Raw genomic sequence first — 27625 nt, forward strand, 5'->3', positions numbered from 1 at the left:
GGGGGTGCGGGGAGCCCCCCCCGCCTGGCTCTGGGCGCCTCCGCATCCCCCGGGAGGCTCCCGTGGAAACCCACGCGGGTTCGACCGGACCAGCCGCCGCTACTCCCCGGAGCCTCCTCCGGGCACTACGAGCAGAGTTTCTAGCGGGGCACGGACTGCGCTGGAACTTCTGCAGCCTCCAGAGCCAGAGTGAAACAGAAACTAAATAATAATAATAGTAATAATAGTAGTAGTAGTAGTAATAATAATAATATAGTAATAATAATATACAAGAGAAGGACAGAAGAGCTGCCCGGGCTGCGGGATCCTGCGCTGCACCGAGCCTAACAGGGAATCGGCGAGGAACCAGCCCGAGCCTTTGCAACGGGACTGCGGGAGCGGGGACACAAGTCCCGCTCTTCCCTACAAAAGCCACATTCTCCTCCTCGGAAAATCCATTCTAAAAACGACTCGAACGAAAGAACGGGAAAGGGTCCGCTCGAAGACGGAGGGAAAAGCTGCGCGAGACTTACGGGCTGCAATTCCACCCCCAAGTAAATTTTAAAAAATTAAAAATTAAAGACACTCCCCCACACTCCCCTCCCCCAGACCTTCTTAACCCCCAGCTGGGACACCCGAGCTGCCTTCAGGATCTTCCCTCTGGACCTGCGACTCCAAAGCCCCTCACTGAGAGCGGATCCATTTTTGCTACAAATTCTCTTCCTTCCCTCTGCTCGATAATTGTTCCCGAGACCAGAAGGGTTTCTCCCACCCCCGCCCCGTCTGCCTCTGCCTGTCTCTCTCCCCCCCTCTCTCCAGCGCTCCGTCTCTCCGCTCCCGCCGGCAGATGCCAAACGCAGACCTCTAGCGCCCACTATTTCAGGACCCGGGAATATTATTTCACAAGACTTGGAACGACTCAATAAAAAAAAAAAAAAAAAAAAAAAAAAAAAAAAAGTTGCTATCCCCTTTCGTCAACTTCCAGCTAAACTTTCGCTTTTCTCCCCCGGCCCCGCGCCGCCCGCCGCGGCGCGGGAGGGCGCGGGGCAGCGCGGAGCGGAGCGGGGCAGCGCGGGGGGACCCGCGCCCACGGGCAGGCGGGAGGGCGGCGGGGCTGCGGCCGCCGCGGGGAGGGCGAGAGGGGCTCGCAGCCCCCGCAGCCCCCGGCCCGGCTCCGCAACCCCGGCCCCGCCGCCGGCGCGCGGAAGAAGGGAGAGAAAGGACCTACTTTTGGGCAGTTTTCTCGCCCTCGCCTTGGATCTCATCGTGTCGGCGTGTGGATTCCTCTCCTCCTCCTTGAGCCCAGAAGCAGCTACACACTATCTTCATCTCCCCAGCATTGTCAGTTTGGACACCTTCGCACATGCGCACAGAGCATTCAATCTGACACCCTCACCAGGGCCAAAAAAACTTTCCAATGTATTCATCATCATCAGGCTGGTTTGGGGCTTTTTTTTTTTTTTTTTTTTTCCCCCCCTTTTTTTTTTTTTTGTCCTATCCTCTTCCTTAGACCACTTATCTCTGCCCCCTCCTCTCTCCCAGCACCCATCACAGCCTTCCCCTGATCTGCCCCTTTAAGAAAAATCAGCCCTCTCCGCTCCTCACCCTCCGCACACTGACCTTACACACTGGACAATATTTAAGGATCAAGGTGCCATCCTAGGAAGAGGTGATTATCATTATATTATTATTATTATTACTACTATTATTACTACTACTAAATAGCAATGCTGAAGAGAGTTTAACAGATGTCATCTTGCAACCGTAGTTAGTTTAGACATGCTTTTGTTTTTAGTCTGAAAAATATTTTTTTTACGTAACTTTTCAACCACCGTCTTGTCTTTATTTTCTTCCTCCCCTTTTTTTTTAATTTAACCCTCTTCTCCTTTCTCGCCCCCTTCGGCTCGGGGGAGGGGGGAGAGTTTGCGTAACTTTAAGAATAATAACTTTTAAAATAACAGAAATTGCGCTGTTGTGTTTTGTCGGTATTTCTCGTGTTTCTACCAGAATGTTTCGGCGCTCGGCAGCTCCGCTCCTTCTCCCCCGCTCGAGTTGTCGGTGTTTGCGGGTGTTTCGACCCGGGCCGCGGCCCCCACGTCAGGAGGGCCCCGGGCCCCGCACCCCGCCGGGAGGGGACGGGGAGGGAGGGCGGCCGCTCCCCTCTGCCTTCCAGGTGGAAGGAAAGCTGCGCGCCGGGGCAGCGCTCCCCGGGGACGGGGGAAGCCGGGAGACACCCGAGAAAAGGGGGGAGAGGAAGGACAGACACCCCCGGAGCGTCGGGGAGCCCCGCAGGACCTGCCCACCCCCCCGGAGCGGAGGTAGCGAGAGCCCGGGCAGAGCCGCTTTGAAGAGAGGAGCGAAGTGTAAATAGCCGGTGATTGATGTGCTGGCTTTGACTGCGGAGAAAGCACTATTTTAATTCAAGTGGCCAGGTCAGATGGTCACGGAAGAAGGTTGAAAGGTAGGATTTAATGAGATTAATATGGAGAGAGGGAGAAACGCGCGCCTTCCTAAACATTCCATAAAATAATGGGGTGATGGGAGCGCGGCATCCGCGCTGGAGGTGCGGACCCATCCCGGGGAGACCCGGGAGCCCTGGCACAGAAGGGCACCGCAGAAACAAAGCAAAACTTGTGTGGGTGCGTCAGGTCCCTGCTGGAAGCCATTCCGCCAGCTGCACTCCTGCCCTGCAGGTGGAACTGGGGAGGGGGGAATATTCCTGCTAATTACCGGTTTTCCCCTCCTCAATAAACTCTTTAATTGCAAATAGGAGCGGGGGCCTTTCAGATGCTACCGAGGAGCCGCGTTCGAGGGCAGAGTGGGGGAGCAGGAGGCCAAATAAAATAAATCCGTTTGAAGGGAACTCGGAGCCACGTGTCGCCTAAAATGCCGAAGCGGTGCCTGTGAATTCCTGCCTCGAGGACGCCGTTCCACGGCACGGCGGGCACCCCGAGGTTGGAAAAACAAGCTCTTCCCAGCCTCACCGGTGAAACGGGAGCTCGAATGTTTCCAACCCATTGAAATATTTCTTCCAGCGCTCCTGGGCGCTCACTGTCCCCGCGTCCCCCACCGAGCTGCTCCTGGGGCGGACGGATTTCACTTTGAAAACGTCGTCCCGGTTTATTTGTCCCTGTTATTACAGCGGTCTTCTGGCAGAAGACCGAGTAAAGCCGGGAGACCCACGGCTGGCGAGGGGGGGATGCCCCGGTCGTCCCCCTCCCCGAGCCGCGGGACGAAGGGCCCGGAGCACCGGGCCGGGACCGCGGCCGTGCCCCCCCCGCAGCCCCAGCCCGGCACAACCCTGGCTTTTGTTTTCTTGCCAAACCCCTCTGCATCCCCAGCATTCCGATTCCCCCGGGAATCAGCTCCTGCGGTAAATAGCCAAGCTCCAGCGGACCCGCTCGCAGATATTTAGGGAGACGCAAAACGCTTTCGGGGGTGCACGAGGGGTAGGGGGGATTCGACTACGGTTTGGGTGATGCTTCTGCCAACGAAGCCACCACGAAGCGGCCTCGCCGGCTCTGTCCGAGCCGCTGTGGCCGTTCCTGCCGGGCTGGAGCGGGGCTCCCGCGGCCACCGGCGGGCACGGAGCGGGGCCGGGCTGAGTGGTGCTTCGCTGGGCCGGGAAAGGGGGAAAAACAGAGGGGGGGGAAAAAAGCCCTAAAATAAAAATGCGGGAGAAAAAAAAAGTGAGAAAAAAAATTAGAGAACGAATTCTGAAGGGCCGGTGCCGGGGTGTGCCGGCGGTGGGCTGCGGGGCGTGTGGGAGAGGACACGCTGTCACCCCCCACACGAGTGGGGTCCCTTCCCCCACCAGGCATAGGCGGGTGATTGCGGTTCAGTCCCCGGGAACGGGCCCCGTTTCTCCTGCTCGCTTTAAGCCAGAACAGCTCGAGAGGCTGCAGGGCTGGTGGCGGGGGCAGTGGCCAGGGTGCTCCGGGGACCTCAGGACGTGCTCCTGTGCCCACCGGGGGTTGTTCCTCGTTCCACGGGTGCCTTGAGCATCCCGGCACTGAGACACCCATGGAAGGAGAGGGGCTTCTGGGGTTCAGCAAACACCCGGAGAGAGGTGTGCGGCCCGGGCAGGGAGAGCCTCGCAGCCCCCCGGCATCCCCGAAGCCCCCCCTGTCCCGCCGGGTGAGCATCCCGCGAGGGGCACCGGCTTTTCCAGCCTGCACCTGTTTGAGTGCGTGTCGCTTCCACGGGGAAGAGCAAACTAATTAGCGTGGAGGGAAGGGGAAGCGCCAGGAAGGTTCTCAGCTCTCCCGGGTCAAGCCGGGTGGCTGCCAAGGAGCCGGGGCCCTGCCCGGCCTGGAGACACGAGTGCTCCGCCACTTCCCGAGGAACTCTGCCCACGGCGAGCCTGGGGCACCCCGGGGATGGCTGAAGGGAAAAACGATTCCCCCGGCCGATTTTCCACCGAGACTTAATAACTAGGAAATAACAGGGAAGGAAGCAGCCACGTCCCTCTGCACCACACGCGTGTCAGGGGACCCGCAGTGCCCCAACGGCGGCACGGCCCGGGCTGAGGATGGGGGGGTCTGGTGGTGCTGGAGCCTGAAGGGAGCGAGCGGTACCGAAACGCGCCTGTTCAGAGTTTATCCCCTCCACCCTCGCCCTTCTTTCCGCCTCCATCCCGCTCATGGACATTTCAGCTCGCGGCCCCTCCAGCCCGGGGGGGTCCCTGCAGCTCTGGGGAGGGGGCGCTGGAGCGGCGGGAATTTATGGGTGGGTTCCCTGGCATCTCCCCTACAAGCCATGTGTTCCCAGGTACTTCAGAAGGCCAGCTTGGAACACGAGCTCCAGAAGAAGCGCTGCGTGGGCACCCACGGGCAGCGGGGGCACGGGAGAGGGGAAAGGCGCTTTGCGAGCTGTTTTGCACAAATGTTTTTAAGCAGTAAAGAAGATTAGAATGGTTGCGCTAGTCCGGCTTGTCCGGGAGCTGCCGCACACCCCGAGTAACCCCTTCCCAAGGATTTTCGCATAAATCACTCCTTGTTCCCGCGCACGGTTGCGGCGGGATTAAACCAAGAATTAATATTTTCAACTACGCAAGAGCCCGGTGGCACAGGATGGGGCTGCGCTCCGCGGGGCCAGCGAGCCCCGCGCAGATCAGGCGGTGAGAATGTCACACGCTTCCCGAGGGATTTTCCCTCCTAATCTGCCGTTAATAAGCAGAGGAAGCGCACCCACGGGGGGATGAAGGACTGCCTCGCACCCACGCCATGGAGCAGTGTGCCGCTCATCCCCCGCCGCCAAGGAATTCCAACACCTTTGGGACGCGGTCCCTGCGTGGAGCCGGCGCAAGGGGGCGGTTAAGGACAGGCGGGAGCCCCGGGGGTCCGGGGGGAGCCCCCGCCGAGCATCCTCCGCCCCGGGCCGCCGCCGGGGACAGTTGGTTCGCGTTCCCAGCAGCGGCTCTGCTGGAGGCCGGGGCGAGGCGAAAAACATGAAAACAACAAAATTAAAACTCTCTGAGGGTGGCTGCGGCCCCCTCCACTCTGAGGGTCCCCCCCGATGCCGCTCCATTCCCGGGCTCACACGCAGGTGGGGATGACTGAGGCTCAGTGCTGCAGTCACATCGTCCACCCGCCAGACCCCGGCAGCTCCTTCCCTGAACTGACCTATTTACACACTCATTGGTTTAAATTAGTATTTTACCCGAAAACCCTTGAGAAGCGCCGGAACAAGCACTGCTGAGAAAGACAGAAAAGGCTGCATTTTGAACAGCGAAAAAAAAAAATTAAATCACTCTTACTGGCCCTCTTAGCGATGAAATACAGGGGGGAAAGGTTAATATTGCTGCAGAACCTGTGCCTGCACGTCACTGTCCTGTACCTCACCGCTCTGATATTCCTCTGCACTGAAACCGGTCTGTGCATCAAAATGAGCTTATGAGACTATTTTTTCTTTCTTATTTCTAGAAGAAATCACTGGCTCCTCTGGCCATGAGAAAACACCGTGTAAATTGCCATTTCAGATTTTTCAAAAAACATGTTCAGCTCTAAGAATTCTTCCGAATTCGTTACACTCCACCGCGCGAGGCTGCGCCTTGATGGCCCCGGCGAAGGTAAAAATGCACGTCCTAAAATAAGTCGTAAAAAAAAAAAAAAAAGAAAAGCACTATTTACATTTGAATATCTAACTTGAACAGGATTATAATTACAACCGTCAGAGATCGAGCCATGTTGTCTCCAAAACGGCAGCCCATGAACAGACAGTTTCGGGGATGTAAACACAGCAGTTTTAATCGTGACGGTCTCCGGGAATGAAGGGAAATTAAGGAGTTATAGCAATTTTTTTAGACGTTTGATCAAAATATTTTTGCCCGGAGATCGCTTGCCAAATGAAAGCAAAATGGAAACGATGGGCGCTGTAATTCGGCAGTTTTGTCATGGAAAGAGCTCAAATCCCCGGTCTCAGGGCAGGCGTTCTCCTTCGCCCGGGGCTTTGGGGAAGGTTCTCTCCTTGCGGGAGGTGACCCTGGGAAACAGGTACTGGGGAAGTAATTTTCGATCAAGCATTTTTCAGCCGAAATACCGTACTAAAAGGCACTACAGCGATCTGTGCTCGCCTTTTCCCTCGGAATTAACAGAACTCCCCTAATTTAAAGCTTCCAGCGAGCTGCAGCACCCAGCGGGGCTGGGGTACATTAATCCTCCCGCGGCACCGGCACAGGGGTTCCTTTGGCCGGGGGGACCCCCCCGCTCCTCTCGGGCCAGCCCCGAGCCAGGCCCGCACCGGGCTGAGCCAGGGAGAGACTCGCTGTAATTAAGTGTTGTGGGGGCAGAGCGGAGCGGGTGTGAGCGAACCGCAGCCCCCCCAAAATGCCATTTGCTGTCCTGCCAGAGATCGGATCGGAACCCTCCCCGCGAACACCGCCCGCTCCGGGGGTGACTCCCCTCCCCTGGGGCTCCCTGAGGAGCCCGCGGGGGATGCCCCCTCACCCCCTCTCCCTGTGGGTGCACGGGGTCGGTCCCCGGAGCACAGCGCGATGCTGCCCTAACCCGACGGGGGGACACTCGAGGAGGCCCCGATTCTCCTCCGCCTTCCCCGGGTACGGCCGGACCGGGGTGCTGAGCCCCCTCCGCGGAGGGTGCGGGGCCGGGGGCGCGGAGCCCCCGCGGGTTACGCACCGGCTTTGTTTGCGCTTCCCCCGCTAAGGACGGCTGGGGCGGAGCTGCCCGGATAATTATTAGCTATTAATTGAGTTCAAGACCTTTTATGGCGATGGGAAATGAGGAGTCCGACCACTAATCCCGAGGAGGGGCTGCGCGCAGCCAAGAGCCGCGAACGCGCCGTCCTGACACAATGTCCCGGGGGCGGGGGGAGAGCAACGAAAAAAATTCATTAGGTGAAAATTATAGAAACTTTAAACCGAGGGATTTATTTAGGAGACACCTTCGGGAGCTGCCGCTGAGAGCGGGGGGAGAGGGGCGAGAGCCCCCGGCCGTGCCCGACGGGGCGGATCGGGGGCCGCCCCGGGCAAGGTGAGGAGCGGCGGCCCGGCCTCCCCCCGGGCCCCCAGGGAGCAGCGGGGCTGCTCTTACCGATTCCGTTTCCTTATCTTTACACGCTTCCACCTTCCAATTAAACTTCCCCAAATTGCCAAAAGCCTGATTTGCATGCAAGGGACCCCGCTCAAAGATGCTAACTTATTGTCTCCTCCCAGAACTTAACATTTCTCTCTTCAGTTCCCACTTGAAAGAAGTTTTAGAACAGTATTCAAAGACTGTCCAAACGAACAAAACCTTCCCCTTCGCTCGGGAGAGAAATCCGGTGTATTCAATACGAGGGCATATTCTCAAAAGTTTGCAGATTTGGGTTTAAAGGCGGTATTGTTCGTGCCTTTTTCCTGAAACTTCTTTATTTTTTTCCCCCTCAGCGCACGGCTCACATGCCTGCAAAGGATTATTAAAATAAAACATCATAGAGCATTTTTTCCTTTTTTTTTTTTTTTTTACTGTTTAGAATTACTTTTCTGGAAGAGCTTTCCAAGCATCCTCCCCACCCCGCAAGTCATAATTAAGAACACTTTTTTTCTAACAAACAGGAAAAGTAAAGAATCAAACCGTTCTCCGAATATGCCTTTTTTCTTTAAACACCGAGTTCTAAAATCGGAAATATTTATCTGTTCCAAATACACCTGAAAAACTCTCGGTGCTGGATAGACGCTGCTTTTCTACAGCAGAAGGAATTAAAACGGTGAGATTTTGATGCAAGGAGGATCTCTGCGAGCATAAAGTGAACGCAAAACTCAACTCTTACTGGGTTTGCAAAATCTGTTTACAAGGCGACATGATCTCTGCCTTCAAACACTCCCTTCCACACACACTCCCCCGCAGTTGTCTTTTCAGGATTAAAAGAAGATGATCCAACGGGCTAAGGATATAAAAGTCCTTTTGGGAACGCGATAAACTGCAAAAAGCCAGTGGCAACTCATTTCTGATTAACTCCTTTTTATAAAGGGGTGGAATGGAAGCGAACAGGGACCCGACGGGACACGAACATATTTTATTCATTTAATACAAAGCAGCTTTAAAAAAAAAAAAAAATCTTTAAAAAGGCAGTTCAGAGCATAACTCACGGGCCGGGGGGGAAGGCAAAAAGCTGATGGGGTGTGAGGTGATGTCGCCGTCATCCCTCGCTCCCGGGAGAGCGGGCAGCGCTCCGGGCAGCGGGAGGGACGCGCTCCCCGGGCTGCGGCCACCCCACTGGGGCTGGGAGGTGGGGACACAGCCCCGGCCCCCCGGGACCCCCGGCGGGGCAGCCCCTTTGCTGGGGACCCCCCCAGCAGGACCCCGGCTCTCCCAGCTCCCCTTAAAGGCGGCATCAATGAAATCATGTAAGTGCCCAGAGCACAAAGAGCTCCTGTCCTCGGCTCTGCAGATCATAACCAGAGATGGGAAAGTATTTACAGCACCCTCCAAGTGACTGGGCCATCGCTACCAAAAAAATAATATTTTTAACCACAGGGAACCAAGAGTTCACGTAGATTTACAAATTAATGAGGACTTACTGGAGAAAGTAACTGCAAGAACATGTGTTAAAACGCACCAGAAAGAATTCCATCGATTTCCATGAGAGGTGGACCGCATCCAGGAAGAATGAGTCAACTTCATTCCTTGGGTAAAGCTCACAAACTGAAGGGAATTACTCCAGGCATGCATTTGGATCACCCCGTGTCCCCCCATTTCATGTATTGCTGTCCCACTAATCACCCCCTAAACGTTGTGATGGGTTAGAACAGGGTGGGGATTCTTTTAAAAAGTGCTTTAAATCACTGGAAATTAGCGTTTTAACAAATATATTTTCACCCGATATAACATCAGTTACAAGTAATTGTTCAGCCAAAAAGGCTCTCACCCACGAGACAACACAATGCAGTGCAGGGCAGAACAGCTCAGGGCACAAATAGGAACAGAGTCACAGGGATTCTCTCCTGTGTTCTGGCTGTTTGTCCTGCTGCTAAATCTCGTTTCTCCTCTCCCCACAGTTTGTGTGTTAAACTGTGCAAGGTTTTGGTTTCATTTCCGTGGAGGAGGTGAAAGCTCTTGAAGCCACTGAAAAGTTCCCTCCCCAGCTCCATTCCCCTGCTGCAGGGAGATGCTGTTCACCTCAGAGCAATGAGCAGCACCTCTAATCGAGACAGAAACCCTTCTGCAGCCACACAGGCACAGTCCCTGTGTTTTACTTCGCAGGTGGAAGAACAAACTACCCATTAATTTAAGAGATTTGGGTTGAAACCTCAGAACACTGTGATGGGAGCAACGAGAAGACACTGCCAGAGTTCTGCTCTTTGCCTTCAGAAGCCCTGAATTTCACACAGACCCTCCCATAACTTCCATTAACACACAAAGGACATATCAAACATTTAGAAACAAGGTCATCAGGCTTCTCAGCCTTACCGGTGGCTCTTTAGCCCACAGATTTGCTACAGGAGAGCTTGTGGCAGTCCCCCAGGAGTGCCACAGGTTTGTGGATGATAATAACGAGGTGCAGCTCGTGATAAGCTAATCAATGAACATTTAAAAGCCAAGCTCCAAAGACATGCTTAGAAAATTAAATGCAAATATATACAAAATAGTCAATGGTTTCTATGAATATAAATGTCTGTCTACCTCATGACTGCTATTTTCCAGCCAGCTTTCCAACCAGTGCAGTCTTTGCACTTCTCTATCTACAATTGTACCATTTATAAGCCAGGAGCCCACCTCGCCCATGTGCTTGTTCCTGCAGTGACTCATGTTCCATTGGGTTTATTCCTGTGAAGACCTGTGCTAAAACAGAGGAAAGAGCAGAACCTTTGGAAAAGGAATGGCACAGTTTGGAAAGCATCAGACACGCTCACTGTTCCCTGTCAGAAAATGAGAGCTCTGATTTACATCCCCTGTGAGAAAAAGGCTTTTACAATTGCTACGGCCTTAAAAAATAAAATATTACTTTGATAACTGGGTCAAAAGTCTTGCTGAACAACACTGGCACAGGTCGACCAGAGAATCTGTGGCTACCCCATCCCTGGAAGTGACCAAGGCCACCAGCTCCAGAAAACCCTGGTTGATTCTCAACAACCTCCTCAGAGCACAGCAGCACTGTTCCCTGATGGACACCCCCTCATGGTTTCACTCCAGATCCTCTCAGTGCCCTCAAATACATCATGAGTTGCTCCACTGCCTTTCAGCTGCAGTTTTGCTCCTTCAGTATAAATGAGATGGGGAAGTAGTTTCATTTCTCTGAAGTCTAAAGTTAAATAGAGTGAACTGAGAAGTTCCTTGCAAAATAATGGAGTGAGATCATCCATACAATGATTTAAATATGTTAAGGAAACCCCTGTCTGATCATCCAGGAGCTGCTCTGGCAGTCCCACTCCCAGCACCAGAGACTTTTCCTGCTGGGACTGAAGCCCTCCAGGAGCCACCAGGAGCTCCCCACACACCCCACTGCCACAGCCAGACCAGGTTTCCTCACGGCTTCAAGCCCAGGTTTAGCAGAGTCTCAGATGTCTCGCTCCATAAAGCCATTTATCTGTGGCACAGGAACTCCAACAGCCCGAGCCGGTGCTTCTGAGGAGGGACCCTGAGCAAAGGACCCCCTGGGCTCTCATCCCCTCCCAGTCCAAGCTGTTCTTCTGAACCACTGGCTCCTGGTGTCTGGCAGTTCCCTCCCTGGCTGCCCCACAGTGCCCTTTGTTGTTCACAGCCTTTCCCTGGGGCTCCCACCCAGAGCTCCACCTGAGCTTCCCCAGCCACCTGCACTGAAGGGATTCCCGAAAAAAGGCTCAAATAAGGGCAGCACTTGCATTTCACATCTACCCTCTCCATTCACACAATCACAGGCTGCTTTGGCTTGGGAGGGACTTTAAACTCATCCAGTCCCACTGTCCCAGGTTGCTCCAAGCCCTGTCCAACCTGGCTTGGACACTCCCAGCTGCTCAGGTGCATTATGATGAGGGCAGAGTTCCTTCAGATGGGGAGCACATTATCTGTACAGCTATTACTAACAGCTCCTTAACTCCATTTTTAAGCAAGCCAGAACATGAACCGATTACAGATCATAAAAGGACTTAACATTTGGAAGGGAATTTGAGTCACAGTCAGTGATTTTGTCACAAAGCTCAGCTGAGTGAACCACCCAGGCGGTGAAACACTTCCTAAATGTATCACCCACTAACTGTGGGCTGGAAGGGCACAACAAGGGTGAAAAGAATGACTGGGAAATAGCAAAACACAGCAAAGCTGCAGCAGGAGAATAAGCAGCCAGTGTCCCCAGCTTCTTTTTGAAGCAGTTAAGAGTTGCTGCTCTTTTTGAGATGACACCCAGCCTTAGGAGAGTGGGTCAGCAGTTCTGCACTGGAGCCACCTCAGCCTTTCATTTCCACAGCTGGACCCGTTTATCACAGCCCCACCTTCACCAGGCAAGGGAAAACTTTCAGTTTAAACAAAGCCCCCAAACCCTCTGCATCTTACTCTGAATAAAGAACAGAAATCAAGAGCTGTGTTGTCAGTGTTGTCATTCACAGGGCACTGCTGGTTCCCCCCCACCCTTAAACACACACCAGCTCACACTAAACTGATCATTTGCTTATCACTCAGGTCGTTGGAAAGTCATAGCTCTGACAGTCACCCCAGACATCTTCTCACTGTTCACACACACAGATATCACACAAGGAAATTCTGGGTTCTTATGTATTAACAATACTCCCAAATTTATCATACCCAAGGTACAGATCTGGAAAATACTCAGACACCCTTAGTCACATAAATTGTCCCAAGCTCACAGAAGTAAGAGATGATCTATTAAAGAATAACCAAAACCCAGGACACGTCATCCAAGAACAGAATCACAACTCACAAAGCTATTCAGTGGGTAAACTCAATATTTTTGTCACTCAAGTGGCTGCATTTTGTCAAGAAAAAAAAAATCTCAATAAAAGAATTTTATTCTGGTAGGATGAGAAAAATGCTAAACATGTTTTTATGGGAGAAACAGAGATAGAGCACTGGCTTGAAAACTGAAAATCTCTCATGCCCTGATCTATAAATAAAACTCACTGGGTTTTTCTTTTGTACTAAATTTAAAGGAAAGTCTTTTCCATGGAGAGTTTTCTTTAAAGCAGACTGTGCCCCAAAAGGACTTTAACGATGGTGTTTCCAGCAAGCAGCATGAATGAATTAAACAATAAGTGCAGGCAGGAACAGCTGTGTGTTCCTTTACCAGAAGCAGATGGATGTGCAGTTCAAACACGGCTGGGTTCTCACCAGAGGACGGTTCCAGACAGTTCTCACCCACACTACAACCACAATTTTCCCTCCCCCTGTGCTCCAAGGCCTTGGCTCAGGTGCCCTCCAGCATCACCAAGAGCTCCAAGGTTGGCACCAGTGACCACCAGGCAGAAATCCCACATTTTGTTACACACAAACCATCAAATTATTGATTTTTCCTACGTGTTATCCACAGGCTACGGGGGAAGAGGGGAGGAGAGATCCTCAACCCTGCTTGGCAGACTCAGGTCAGCTCCATCCTCAGCACAGAGCAGCCAGAGCCTCACTGCTTGTCTTGACACAACTCCTTCCCTTCACAAACCTCAAGGTCTTCTGGGATTATTCAGTCTGGAAGTCACCAAGGTCTCTCCCCTGCTCACAAAAATCTCACAGCCGCCTACCTGGAGCCAGAAGTTTCAAACCAACCAACTCTGAGGGACACCAACACTGTCTCCCACAATTCATCTACCTTATAATGAAATACTAGGATGCTCTGGCACTCAGGAGAGCCCCACGTCCTTTCTGAGAACACCAAGCTTTGCTCACCAGCCTGGCAACAGCCACCAATTATTGTCATCTGGCATCTCACATGGACATTGTCACCTTCATTTCCTGACCAAACTGTTACCCAGAACTGCTGAAAATGCACCATTTCACACCCAGAACAACAGCATTTCAGCCAGAGCAGAGGACAATCATCCAGATTTCCCAAATCACTTCCTGTATTAGTTCCACTTGCTCAAACTTCTCCTGTAATTTGCTCTCAGCCTTGAACCTTCTCATCCTTTAACTTTTATACAAAAGAAATAAGTTTTCTCCTACCTGCACCTGCTGTGTCCTTCTTCCTCTGCAGAGGAGATGTTTCTGCTGCCACACAGGAGTTGGGCCCCCACACCAACAGCATCAGGACCCAGCAGACCTGTAAGAAACACTGCAGTTGAAGCAAACAGCTCATCCCCCTGCAGCAGGGCAGCTTCCCCCAGTCCCACCCCAGCCTGTGCTAGCAAGGCAGGTGCTCCAAAACTCAGGGGTTTTAACACAGTAAAAACCCACAAACATCGCAAAGGTTCCTGCTGGAGCCATCTCAGCCTTGGCTGGTGGCACCCACAAGCAGATTTTGCAGCCCAGGCACAAACCAAGAGCACAAACTGCTCTGTATTTTGGAGCTGTAATTCGGATTCTCCACCCTGTACCTCTGAACCAGCCCCCAGTTCATCACCCCAAAAGAGCTGGAGAAGACACAAACCTCATAGGGGACATGGGGGCTCCAGTTTGCAGGATAGTGCAATGAGGAGCCCACAGGCAGCAGGACCATCCCTTCCAGAGAATAGAACCTTCTGGAAGCCCCCAGAGCTGCCTTTGTAGAGTTAACTGACTTGATGAGGGTAATTTGAGTCAGGTGTGTGGGCCAGGTGGATCCTGCTCAGTTCATCAGGGCTGGGGCTGGTCTGAGGCATCAGGGCAGGTGCTGATGAGAGACGATTGCTGCCTGAGCACCACCTGGTCTGGTGGAAACTGTCCCAGCCCATGGCAGGGGATTGGAATGAGATGATCTTTAAGGTCCCTTCCAACCCAAATTGTTCCAAGATTCTTTGATTCTCCAGGCACTGACTGACTGGAGAGATCCCTACTGTGTGTTCTAAGAAATGGGGATTTATTACATTACAAAGAGAGAAAAACCCACACATGTTGGAACAGCTCACCAAGGCTAAAGGGAGACAACCAATGAATTTTAGGTGGGCTGCCAATAATTCCCAGAGATATGTAAGGCACATCTTGGGTCACTGAAATAACAGCTCCTCCTTCCCCCCATGTGCTTATGGGGACTTGGGAATGGCAGCTCTGGCAGCACTGGGGAATATGGGACAGATGAGTTAACTGTGATGTATCCCAGAGGGTCTGTACTTAGGACTCATTAATACTCATTATTTTCCAATGCTTAAAATCTCCTGTTTGAGGTAACTGCATGTTTTGTAAGTCTAAAGACCGAACTTCCTCCTCCACACTCTGGAAACACACGAACCATCGTCATTCAACCTGCTGATATTTCTATTTCCAGAGGAGAGCAGGAACACTGAAAAGAAAAAAAAAAATAAATAAAAAAAGAGTCTTTCCCAGCAAATTCTGATGTATAGGATGTGACATAACGGTGCAAAAACTTCTGGCAGAACCCAAGGATTTTAAATTGCTGCGCTCGATTTTGCTGTGGTGGGAGGTTCAATGTGCTGCTCTCTGCCTCCAACTCACACGGCAGAGCAGGCACTCACCTCGAGTGTGGGGCAGGCAGGGAGAAAACAATTTTCCAGGCAGAAATATATTGAGTTCAGAACACTGTTTATAGGTTACAGTAAACAGAAGTGTTTGATGTAATGGGGCTTTCTGGCTACCAGGGAACCTTCTCAGGGCCCCGCGCGGGAGGGGGGTGGCAGTGATGAGGTGGCAGGTACACGCTGCAGGGAGGTGAAAGGGGACACAACTTGATTTCCCTTCTTCCAGAACGATTTGCTGGGCTCTGTGTGCGTTTCCCTGGGCCCTGGCAGGGTGGGGAGCAGCACACTGAGGCACAGGCAGGGCCATCCCCCAGCGTGGGGCTCCAGGGGAGGGTGATGGGGTTCGGGTCCCACATCTGCACAGAGGGTGCTCAGGAGGACAAGGGCCCACATTCAGCTTTACAGATGTCCAGAAAGAAGGGAATTAAATTAGTAACTCGGTCCTAAAAGATTTTATTTTCACTAAATGGAAAGGGATAAAAGCTCAGCAGCTCATGGGTGGGTGAAGTTTGTCTCTCTCCTCTTACCTTAATCAGAGTGAACAGTTTGTTGCCCTAGTTGTAAAGGTTAGATGGGGTGAATCCAGACCTCAGTGACCTGCCCTGGAAAGCCTGTGACAGGTCTGGAAACACAACTTCCCAGAGGGCAAGCTGGAGGTTCTCCAGGCATTCTGGATATGCAGGGATCCATCCCTCCCCCAGCAAAGGAATAAGGATCTCACCAGTGAAAACCCCCAGTTTCAAAGTAGATCCCTGAACACAGTGGGTTTACAGCAGCAGAGCTGGAACCAGCATCTGCACTGTTGTCTTGGATACCTTAAAACTCCACAGACTTCTTCCTCTGGGGGCATGTGCTTCCAGGAAATACATATTGTTTTGGCTGAAAGACAGCACTTCAGAGGATGTCATCAGACCACCAGCACCGCTTCACTGCTCTGCTGTTCTGAAAATACCATTTTCTGCAGGAATTTGGGAACGACCCACAGAAACAACTTTGGCAGCACATTTCCCTTTGGATTTGTCAGGGCAGCAAAGGATCTGAAGGGCTGAATCTTTCCAAATCTTCTCAGCTCCTCTGCATTGCAAGGACTGAGCGGCTCCTGCACTAGTCCAGGGCTCTGACATCACCAGGGTTACACTTGATCCGAGCTGTCCTGGGAGCCACAAGGAGGGAAATGTTTTCTAACACCATCAAATTCCCCTCTCTGCTCTCAGTGAGAGATTCATTGCAAAAACAAGCAGTAAATTCTCAAAGGCTGCAGGAGCACAGCACTGAGGGACAGGCAGATGGAGATGGATGTTCTGAGCCTTGGGATGCAGGGGATGTGATGTTCCTCAAAGCCACTGGAGGTACTTCTTTCTCCCAGTTCCCTTTTAAGGAAGCCCAGTCTGTGGCTAAGAGGCCTCTCCTGCCTGTTTGGAGCTGGCTGGGGTGGCCATGGCCAGCGTGGCATTCGGGGTCCAGACGTGCCACCAGCCCCTCCACACTCCCCACTGGGTGCTCTGAGCAGCCTCAGCTCCTGCCAGCTATTACTGCAGTCACAGATACACTGCCCTCAGAGAAATCAGAATCAATTTAGGCACCTAATACTGGGATGTCTGGGAGTGAATTGGTTTGGAATTAATCGAGTAAAACAAGGCAGTGAAAGCCCCTGTAACGTGTTGGGCTGGGAGCGGCTGCAGCCCTGGGGAGGGAACGACAATGCACATTTTGCACCGTGAATTTTTTATTAAGGGCTGGGGTTTTTTATTTTTTTATTATTGAATATGAATATTTTACACGTCCAAGCCCAGAACAATGCTTTTTTTGGCTGGCTCTGCACTTTTCATGGTTGTGTACCCTCACATTGCATAACTGAGAGAGATCCATTTACACACAGGGGGAAAGGGGACTAATGAATCTCAGCAAAGCTAACTTTACTGTGTGTGAAAAAACAGCACTCTGAAGTTTTCCAAATAAAAAAATATACATACATAAAATACTTGCATGGAATGGCTTAATAAAATCAGTGTGTGTGTGTGGGTGCACGTGTGGGTCTGTGTGGAATGACTGCAGAGCCTCCCTCACCCAGAGCTTGTTCCACTTGAGGACATCCCCACCTGGAAAAGCTCTGGAAAGTTCTTACCTCTTTCATATCAAACCCCTCACACTCAGCTACTCACCTGACGTGTCCAAAGCTGAGAAGTGGAGGGGGACCTTGCAGGTGCTCGGTAAATCCTCGGATGGAGCTGCTCACACTCAGTGCAGGGCTGGTACTTACCTGTGACTGGTAACACCTTTATCCTTTCTGGTGCTTCCTGAATGTCCCAGAGGTTGTTTCTGGACACCCCTGCACAGCCTGCAGCCCCCCAGCCCCATCCCTGGGAACATCCAAGGGCAGGTTGGACAGCACAGGCTGTGCCGGGTCCCCACAGGTCTTTGGGACAGGCACTGCTACATCTCTGACCATCTCTGACGAGTGCCAGTCTCCCCTGAGCAGCTGCTGGATCTGTCAGTGCCAGGCTGCCTGGCAGGGCCTCATTCTGCCCAGGGATGGGGGACAAACACCTGATTTACCTGGATAATTCTTTCCTGGCCCTGCTGGCTGGACACGGCTCTTCTGAGCTCTCTGTGCTGTGCCCTGGGTGTCACTGAGGGGAAACAAAGGATGCTCCTTTCCCACCTTTCCCCTGTGCCCCTTTGGAGGAGGCACACCTGGCATCTCCATCCAGCTGTTTCAGAACAAGCTGCCCATCACCACCCCCCTGGAGCCCTGCAAGGTGGGGCGAGGGCACCTTTCAGCACCCACACAGGAGGAGGGCAGGGGGCTGGAATAACAAAGGTAATAATTGCCCAGTGTATATCTGAACCCAGGGGGTTTATTGTGTGTGTGATAACAGGGAGGAGAGGGAGAGAGCAAGAGCTCTCCTGCAGCTCTGGAGAGCTCACAGCCAAAAATGGGCAGGGTGACAAGAACCACATTGTTTGGGGTAATCAGTGTGCATTGTCCTGGGCTGACATCCCCCAGTGCCAACAAAGCCTTTAAATTCACAGGGAATGGGCAAAGTGCAAAATGATGAATTGTTTGACATTTAAAAGAAAATAAAGAGCTGCTACTGGATTGAAACTTAACTGAGACTTTGGGAGGGAGAGAGGGAGGGAAAAAATTCCCAGGTTCTGGCTGGGAGAGAGTTAATTTCCCTCCCGGTAGCTGGTGTGGGGCTGTTTCGGATTTGTGCTGGAAACAGTGTTGATAACACAGGGATGTTTTCATTATTGCTGAGCAGGGTTTACACAGAGCCAAGGCCTTCTCCTCCTCACTCCACCTCAGCAGCGAGTGGTTGGGATGCACAGGGAGCTGGGAGGGGACCCAGCCAGGACAGGTGACCCCAACTGGCCCAGGGATATTCCAGCCCATGTGGCACCGTGGCCAGCATGTAAAGCTGGGGGAGAAGAAGGAAGGGGGGGATGTTCTGAGTGATGGCATTTGGCTCCCACTCTTTCATCCCTGCAGCCAGTGCCCTGCTCACCAGACCAGTGCTGCTGAGACTGGAAATATCCCTGGCACTCACAGAACCACAGAATAATAGCTGGGGTTGGAAAGGGCCTCTGGAGATCATCCAGTTCAACCCAAGGCAGGTGACACAGGAACACGTCCAGGTGGGTTTGGAATGTCTCCAGACAGGGAGACTCCATGCCCTCCCCGGGCAAATTTACAATTTAAATCCTCCATGGATCCAGAGCACAGGGAGAGCACAGGTGGAAATACATCAGAGGAAGGGCTCCTGCAGCTCATTTCCTACGCTATGGGGGCCGAGGGAATAAGGTCCCAAATGACTGGGACCTCAGACCCTTCAAAGCAAAAATGAAACAACTGAAGGAATGAATTTCCAGTGCCCTGAGCAGCCATGGCAACACAAGGTGACCAGGAGGCTGAAACAAGTCTGCAGTCAAGGAACATGTGCCAACTCCTGCTATCTCATGGTGTGTCCTTGAGCAAGGACGTGCCCAAATGGGAACAGCCAGGCCAGCCCAGGCCTGGGGGTGCTGCAGGCCTGGAATGAGGGGCTGGGGAAGGAGTCTCAGCTGGGAGCAGCTGAACCAGGTCCCTCCATGTAAGAGGAGTTTGGTATCAGTGAACCCATCCAGCACCACATCAGGCCATATCTTGCTCTGTGAGGGTGGAATCTCACTAAAAGCACCCGGGGAGCTCTGCTGGCTGTGACTGTGTGAGCACAGTTTGTGTCTCACTGGGTCTGCAGAGCTCTCCTGCTCTTCCCCTTCTCTCCTCTCCTTCCTGACAGCAACCTTGGGTTGCACCATTCCACTCACCCAGGTCCCCTCTGCTTTCCAGCACAGCTTTTTACATTTTTGTTTTGCATCAGATTTTTTTGGTGTCCTTCTTTTTTTTGGTTTTATTTGCATTAGATTATTGGAGCAGGAGTCTAAATACTGCGAACCCCTCCTCATACAAAACTCAGTGAGCCGTGAAATATTTAAACTGCCCACAGTTGTACCCCATTTGTTTACCCATTTCCAAAGGGCTGTTGAAAGGTGACATTCTGGAAGAGCAGAAAGATCCCAGACTGCTGATTCTGACCTCTTAACAGCTCTGAAGTGCTCTGAATACTTGCCTTGACTTGATGCAGGAATCTGGATCTCAGCCTTGTGGAGCCTCTGGAGCAGGGAAGCCTCGTGCTTTTCCCCAGCTCTTGGCTTTCTGCTGTCACTCTGCTCGTGGGGAAAATGAGGCTTGGTGGGTTTTGTGGAGTTGAGCTCAAATCGTCCTCCACTCCCCTGCCCTCGTCCTTCCAGCCTGGTTTATCTTCCCCCCGCCCTGCCCAGGGATGCTCGGGGGGCTCTGTGCCTCCCTCGGAGCACTTGGGAATGTCTTGTAGGGAAGGAAAAAGAGCGTTGCGATCCCTCCAGGGCAGCTGGAGGAGGTGACAGGTGACTGATCGGTCCCAAGGCAGCAGAGGGCATCCCTGAGTTTGGAGAGTCATCCCCGCAGCTGAGCGAGCAGAGCCAGCCCCGAACCGAGTGATTCACAGTGCAGCTCTTCTCCTCTTTGCACGTCTCGATGTGTAAATCTGTAGCCATAATATGTAAATCACAGTGCAAATCACCTTCCCGAATTGGGGGGCTGTTTCTCCTGCCTGGCTGGGAGCAGTGCACACACTTGCAGGTGTGGATAAAGATGAGCTCTGTAAATCCAGTTTTCGAGCTGTTTATTCGAATGCAGGTTTCAGTGCTGAAAATTCACACCCCTGTTAAGAATTTCATAGGTCGTTTTGGCAATCCAAAAGCCGAAGTGTGGGATTATTTACAAACACCGAGCTCGGCAAGGCAGATTTGTTCAGTAATTCCAGCAAAAGTTTGCAGGATCATCCCTTTCCCCAGGGCTCTGTGAGGAGGCAGAGGGATAACACTTTCTGCTAATGGATTCAGCTTTTCCCAAAGAGAATCCATGCCAGCTCAGGACCAGTCCCTCAGGGTCCTGACATCAAAACATTCTTTCAGGAGCACTCCAAAAATCAACCCAAATCAGACACCTTTCACCTTGTGCTCTCTAATTTACTAACTTTAATGAGCATTATATTATCTAAATTTAGCCTCACATAGTCCCTCTGCTGGAATATTGGTGGAACCCCACAGATGGACCAACAGAGGTGATGTTTTATGGGATATAACACAGCAAATCCCGACAGAAGGCCACCAGTAGCACAGAGATCCTCTGGGTGTCAGAGCTCTGCCTTAACAACCACATCAACCTTTTTCCCGAGCAAAAAACAACTGCAGGAGTCCAGTCCCCCCTGGGCTCCTCCAGGAGATGTGCAGGGCCATGGGGAAGGGTCAGCAGCCCCTGGTTCCCCCTCAGAGGGCTCTTTCCCGTCCCTGGCAGCTGGCAGGGAGTGGCACAGAGCCAGACCCGCGGGCACAGGAGTGCAGGGGCTCCTTCTCAAGTCTTTAAAAGTCTGACAAACTGTTTGCAGTTCTAGCAGGGATCAACACATTTCTAGAATTAAAACCAACATCTTGGATGGCAAAAATGCTCCGAACAAGGACTCTTTCTTCAACCCAATGCACAAGGGACCTTTCTTTAGTAAGCTATAAAATCACTTACTATAAATCAATTATTTTTGTACTGATTTATTAACTGCTCTCCAGCTGTTCAGATTGGCACTTAAAAAAAAAAAATCCTGGATGGTCCTACTGAAATTTTCAAAAGCATTTTCTCAGGAGCACTGTTGGTCCAACCTCATTATGGTCTCCCCTGGTAATCCACACATTCCTCAATGCTCTTAAGCTGCCAAGCACGGAAGCACCAACCCACATGGAATACACCCAGCCTTGACAGGAGTTGTGTTGGGAACTCCTGCCTGGAGCTTCTTCAGAAGCCTCTTCTTGAAACCTTGAGAAAGAGTCAGTCTGCCCAATTTGAGCAGGTTCCTGGGGATGCTGGACTTGGATGTTGGATTTGCTCACAGCACTGGGAAGTGCCTCCCAACCCCTGGCCCTGGGATTTCTGCCTCTGTGGGTACTTCAGGAGCTTGGAATATGTGGCCTCTTGCCTTGGCAGCCCTTCCACCAGGGGGAATGTACTCACACATAAGGTTTTCAGGCTCTTCCTGTACATTTTGGCAGGATCCAAGGCAATAGAGCACATCTCCTGTACATCCCTGACAGCTGGGCACAGGCACACGGGGACAGTGGCACCTGCAGAGCACAGACAGGGCACCTGGACACACCCAAACACCTTCTCACCCTTCTGCTCCTGATGGCACAAAGGGCTGAGGGGGTCTGGCTCAGCAGGGCTGGCCTCTCACCCTGCTTCACTCTGAGTCCTTGTTCATGCAGGCATCTCCAAACCCTCTCCACGTCATCCCAGGACGTCACCGCCCCAATTTCCACAGGGAAAGTAAAAGACAAAACACCCCCTTAGGTCTGGCTTCCTTGCACAATAGAACAGTCATCATGACTCACCCCAAACACGACCAGCTTGCATTTGGGGCATCCCACAACAGCAGGAATCACCAGAGAGAGAGAGACACCAGCCCTGCACTGTCCAGAGGTAACGTCCAAGATCGGCGTGCAGATTCCTGGCATGGGGAGGGTGCTGACCCTCTGCTGCTGCTGCAGAGCATCTCCAAAGCCTTCCAGGTCACCCCTCCACTGGTGTCCCAGTGCTCCTCACTCCCAGTCCCTGCAGCTGCACCGGCAGCGCCGCCTCCTCCAGGGATCCAGAGCGTTTGACTCAGGGCTCGGACTTGGAAGTGAAACGGGGTGTTCTTCCTTCCCAGATAAATTACAGCAGAGAATCGATGGATTTTTCCAGACCCTGAGGCACAGAGGAAGGTCAGTTGCAGTAATTGCATTTGCATTGATTTATATTTGGATTCTGTTTGGGGTTTTGCTGGGTTTCTAAAGGAAATGGTTTTAATGAGGTCCAAAATAATGGGAGCGCCGGTTTAAAATACAACCCCCAGGTATCCCAGAAGCCTTAAGAGGGAAGAATCTCCCATTGGAGAAGGTGTGCTGCTCCCCACAGGACTCCAAGGCAGGAGTTACTGCATCCCTGCAGTGTGTGCACACCTGGAAACTCTGTGGAGGGGAAGAGAGATGAAAAACAATGAGATTTTCACATGTGCCTCTGGCTTAGCTGAGACTCTACAAATATTTCCAAGGATTGGTGAAAATTAGAACAATTTCACCTCCCTGTAAGTATTAACTGAGTTACCAGTTTACTTTTGCAAATAACGTCTGCACTGGAATGAGACCTTTTCCAACTGATCCTTCATGGGAAACTCCCCAAAATGATGTTGAAATAGTTAGAACTCTCTTTGGCACTGATTATGGCATTCTGGAATATTTTTCCCTGTCCTTGTTACCTAATTTAAAGACTAATTTTTGGTAACATCACAGAAGTGAAGCAGTAATTTCATTTTGCTTCAGGAGAAGATTTCCCAAGGAAGGAAATTTCTGCAGCTTTGAATCCAATCAGATCTGACAATCCAAATCCGTTTACAGGGGAAATTTCCTTTAAAAAAATAAATAAATCACTCTATACCTTCGGCTGGAATCCGTGGCTGCCGGGGTTTAATTGCTTCTCCTTGTGGCCCTAAAGCCAGGGCAGCTTCAAAGCAAGGGTGGCTCCTATTAAACTTAATTACCCTTTCCTGCAGCTCCCATGGCAGAGGTGCCAACTGCTGCAGGGAGGTGGTTGTGAATCAGGGGCACATTCCAAGCAAAGGCAGAGATTAAACAGCAATTTTGAATGCAGGCAAATCCCTCTGCATCCAGGGATGCTCATACCCCAGATAAACTCCCAAAGCATCAACAAGGGACCAGCTCTGTGTCTGCTGTTTCCACTCCAACACCTGGGTGTTAAATGCCACCTCAGCAAGGTCTCAATCCCCTGGATATCTGTGTACATCACCCCCTGTGTGCTCCCATGTTCCACACACGCTGCTCTATTAATGCCAACAGGTGCCCTCAGCGTTTCAGGGGTTGTTCCCAACATCCCCCTTCAGCTCCATCTAATCCTGGCTGGTGTGCACAGTGAGGGGCTCCCGTGTGAACATGAGGCTGAGTATTAAAACAAGGCAGTATTGACTGGGATGATTGAACCCGGACACAGGAATGCTCATCTGTTCCCTCAGATTGGTTCTGTCGCACCTCACCTCAAAAAGGGCATGTGTGAATTAATTTGGGTGCTGTAGGGTTTGCAATGAGGGAAATGGCTGTTGGTGTTCAGCTGGAGCGCAGTAAATTGAATTCACAGATGAGACAATATGAGACATCAAAACCACCTCGTGCCCTGGCTCGTGCTGATACGACAAGATCTCGTTCAGGAAGGGAAAGATGGTTCATTTTCTGAGAGCTGTGGAGAGACACCAGAGGAACTGGAGCGAGACAAGCACGTCCATCCCAGCAGCTCCTCCACAGCTTCCTCACGTGGGGCAGCTCACCCTGGAGCAGATCCAAACCCAGTCCATGCTTCCCAGTGAGACAGAGCCCGAAACCAGCCGGGCCTTCCCTGCCTGGAGAAACAAACCCTGCTCCGAGGGATCCAGCCTGGGAAGTGAGATGGAGCAGGTGGGAGAGACAAGCAGGCAGGCCAGGCTGGGAGGAGAGGGAGACAGTGGGAAGGAGCTGGGGCTGGGAGCAGTTCTTGGTGTTGGAAGCAATAATCACCATCACAGATGCTTAACTCCAACAGCTCGACAAGATCCCTTTCCTCACGTTGGAGCTGTGGTTGATTGCTCCCATACATGTTTCCACCCCAAATCCCCCTTTTGCAATGTCTTCCTGACACTCCAAACATCCACAAAGCCCTTTGAAGTTGAAGTTTAATGTGTTTATTGACACCAGTTATGATATTTCGAAACACATGGGCTACAAATTGTTACCATGCACTCCGAGTGTTTACAGTAATCCCTGTATTAAAACAAACTCAGCCTTTCCTGATGATTTTATATCTTCTTGCTGACTCACTTGCCTGTGTTTATTTAAACTCCTGTTGAGTTTTTTTTTTTTACTATTCAACACTTTTGAAACATTTAAAAAAAAAAACCCAACCCCATCTTCGGATTTCATGCACTTTTGAAACAAGAGGGGAGCAGGACCCACTGCCACCAGTGCCCCCAGACAGGCCCTCTGCAAAGCAAAACCAAAACCACACATTAATTGTGGCAGGAGCAAAAGCACTGAGAAAGGGAGCAAAATAAATAAATAATAAAAAGCTAAATAATAATTAAAAAAGGTATCTAAATCGGGGGAAATATATCTGTAACTCCTAAAAGATATGGAGGAAGGGAAATTAAATTTGCAAACTAATTATAAAATAAGGTTCCAATCACTGTTCTTTAAAAGGGAACTTAAATTACTGCCTTTCTAAATTGGTGCAGCTCTGGGGGCTCTTCCGTGGTCTTCTGCTCTTCAGACCCACAAAGTCAAACCAGCATCTCCAGGGGTGGCAGGATTTAATGGTATCATCTAAAATGTAATAAACCCTGCGAGTGATGAACATCTGGGAAGCTGCAGGACCCACTGGGACTCAAATTTAATCCCAGTGTTTTGGAATTCAGCATCTGAGACCTATTCAGAGCTCACATGTTATTTTCCACGCTGGAGAAAAGCAGATAAGATCTGTACCTAGGAAATGCCATAAACTGTGCCTAAACAAAAGTCTTGCTTGAAAAATTATGTATTTAAGGTAATAGTCTGGATTATTTGAAAAGGAAAAGAAGTCCAGGAAAGCAGGGCTCTCCTACCCTTGGCAAGCTGTTAATTCAGCATTAAATACACCCTGAGCCGCTCTGGAATCTCACTGTTACCTTACAGATGACTTTCAGGATGTTGTGCTCCTCAGCTATTATTTTGGTGACCAAGAGAAATCTCTTTAACTGATTTCACCAAATTCCTGCTGGGAAATAATCAGCTGTTTTGATTTCTGAGGAGGAAGCACTTGCAAACTTGTTTTCCCCCCAGCACAGGCAGTCAGTGATCGGCTCGATCTCAAACATCCCCCTTGGATGCAGAAATCACCACCAAAACTTCACTGACAGATGATAAAGCAGCAAACCCCAAGAGAAGTTCCCTCTCTGGTGGGTCTGATGGGAGCAATTCCAGGCAGTGCTGCCAGGACTCTGCACCCATCCTCGCTGGGAGCCAATATCTGGGGCAGAGCAGTGTCTGTACCAGTGCTATCCATCACTGTGTTTACCATATTTCCCTTTTCTTTCCATAGCTCCTGGCTTCACTCATGTCTGGGTGTTTTCTAACCACCCTCAAGGCAATAAATCAAAGCTGTCAGCATTGGAAGAAAATTAATGTGAGAAGTTGTTCCAAAGGCCACCAGCCTTTCCCTCCTCGGTGTGTGCTCAGCTAATCCAGGATTCCTCAACAGCTTTCAATGTTTTCCTATTTTCACAGCGTTTTGAGACTCTGGGTGCATTTTTTTTTGAAGGCTGGCTTTGACTTGCACCAGGTAAGAGGCCAAATGCCTGGAGTTTCTTTAGGTTTCCAAGAGAAGTTGAGGGTGCTCAGCACAAACCTGACCCTGGGCCATCTCTGGCCAAGCCACAGGCAAAACCCAGAGCCCGAGCTGGGAAACATCAGGGTCTGACTGTGGCTTGAACTGTTCACCAAGGAAAAGGCCCAGTGATTAGAAACCAATCCTGTTGCTGTGCCCTGGCGATGACGCTGGTTGAATTATTCATTGGGAGTTATTTACCCCAGGAATGTGGCTGGCATTCCCCATGAATACATTACGTGCAAGTTTTGATTTCTTGTTTCATTACTCACTCTGCTCTGCACCGCTCAAACCCCAACCTCTTCATCTCGGAAAGTCTCTTTTCCAAGTCTGAGAAAAAGAACACTTGGGACACAACCTTCAGCTGATCTGATCCAGCAAACACCTCCCTGGGAACGGCCAGCCTGGCAGCTCAGGCACTTTCCTGGAGCTCTGCAAAAAACAATGTTCTTACCCTATTCAGCTGCAGATGAACCCTGTAACCCTGGGCAAATCACTTTGTTCCCTGCACCTCTGGCTGCACATTTATAAAATGGACATGGTATTTCTCTGTAAGATACTGTAAGGCCAGATATGTTAAATTGCCCGGTTACCATGGAAACCGGAAAAGCACCTAACGCAGATGGATGAGCGCAGGAGCAGATCCACCTGGCGGAAAAATCACCAGCAATTGGGAACTTCATTAGGTAAAATCACGGTGTGATCAGAAGGATCATGGCAGTCACCAAAAATTCCTTTAAAAAAAAAGTAACCAGATTATGTCCTGGTTTCAGCTGGGATAGAATTAATTTCTTCTCAGCTTTTTATATTTGTCTCTGGATAGAAACTGAAGGGTTTCCCTTGAATGTTTGCAAACCCTCACATTTAATTCTTCTGTTTAGATTTGGATTGGGATGTTTGGGTAGCAACTCAAATTCTTTTTGCACCAAACAAAGATCATTAAAACCAGCAGAGTGATTGCAAAATCAGCCCAGAAGTCTGAAGCCTGGGACATATTGAGAAAGAAGTTTAATTCCAAAACTAAAATCTCAGGAACCACTTAAAGAGAAAGTACCAAGGAACTGCTGAAGGCAACTGTGGTAGTTTTTCCTCCACTGAGAGCTGACTGTTTAATTATATCCCCTCAAAACACTGCTGCTCATGCATTTGGATCACACTTCACCTGCTTAGCCAGGTATCCCGAGGTAGCTCGGAGCTTATTCCAAGCACAAATGGAGCAGGGACTCCAACACCCAGGCCAGGGTGTTAATCCCTGCTGCACAACCAATGCACAGAACCCACTTGTTCCTTTCACTGATGGCCTAAATAAACTCGGGGTTTGCTTTCTCAGTCCTCACAACCTGGTAGTATTTGGTTTTCAGAAGGGCATTTCTAGCATGGAATTCCCTCCTCCTGCAGCACCAGCAACTGTTATAATTTTGAGGTGTTTCAAACTTCAGACCTTGAGCTGCTCCTTGGAGCTGTTCACTACAATACATTTGCAACACTTAAAACTCATAGGAGATGTCTTTCTCTTCCCAACCTGACAATCGTCCTGCCCAAGCACTGATTTTTTTTTTTTACCCCTCACCCTGAGCTTGCAGATCGAAGGTCAATAAACT

General features: G+C 51.0%; 2 protein-coding genes and 1 long non-coding RNA gene across 8 annotated transcripts in view; 1 reads left to right on the top strand and 2 right to left on the bottom strand.

Annotated features, from left to right (window-relative positions):
- Positions 1-1306, bottom strand: part of PRDM16 (PR/SET domain 16) — a 241775-nt gene extending 240469 nt beyond the window's left edge. For 3 of the 5 annotated variants that reach the window (XM_050322469.1, XM_050322468.1, XM_050322471.1), the window contains exon 1: positions 1208-1306. In XM_050322469.1, the coding sequence (XP_050178426.1) occupies positions 1208-1244 (37 nt within the window). In that variant the 5' untranslated portion in view covers positions 1245-1306. Of the gene's footprint in view, positions 1-590; positions 632-1207 lie in introns of those variants that run through there. The other 2 variants (XM_050322472.1, XM_050322470.1) reach the window with 2 other exon arrangements.
- Positions 1117-11927, top strand: LOC126643809 (uncharacterized). 2 transcript variants are annotated; one of them, XR_007629812.1, is made up of 4 exons: positions 1117-1419; positions 1522-1648; positions 5904-6049; positions 7951-11927. It is a non-coding gene; the product is annotated as an uncharacterized LOC126643809 (long non-coding RNA). The 2 variants fall into 2 exon arrangements; XR_007629813.1 differs by having other exon boundaries at positions 7865-7963.
- Positions 11928-21211: 9284 nt separating this feature from the next.
- ACTRT2 (actin related protein T2) lies at positions 21212-24263 on the bottom strand. Its single transcript, XM_050322721.1, is given in 4 exon segments — positions 21212-21336; positions 21339-21632; positions 21635-21706; positions 24233-24263. Coding segments are annotated over 4 exon segments (522 nt in total).
- Between the last annotated feature and the right edge of the window lie 3362 nt (positions 24264-27625).

The sequence above is a fragment of the Myiozetetes cayanensis genome, unplaced genomic scaffold, assembly GCF_022539395.1.
Source record: "Myiozetetes cayanensis isolate MyiCay16 unplaced genomic scaffold, myiCay2020 scf28, whole genome shotgun sequence".
NCBI classification, from domain to species: Eukaryota; Metazoa; Chordata; class Aves; order Passeriformes; family Tyrannidae; genus Myiozetetes; species Myiozetetes cayanensis.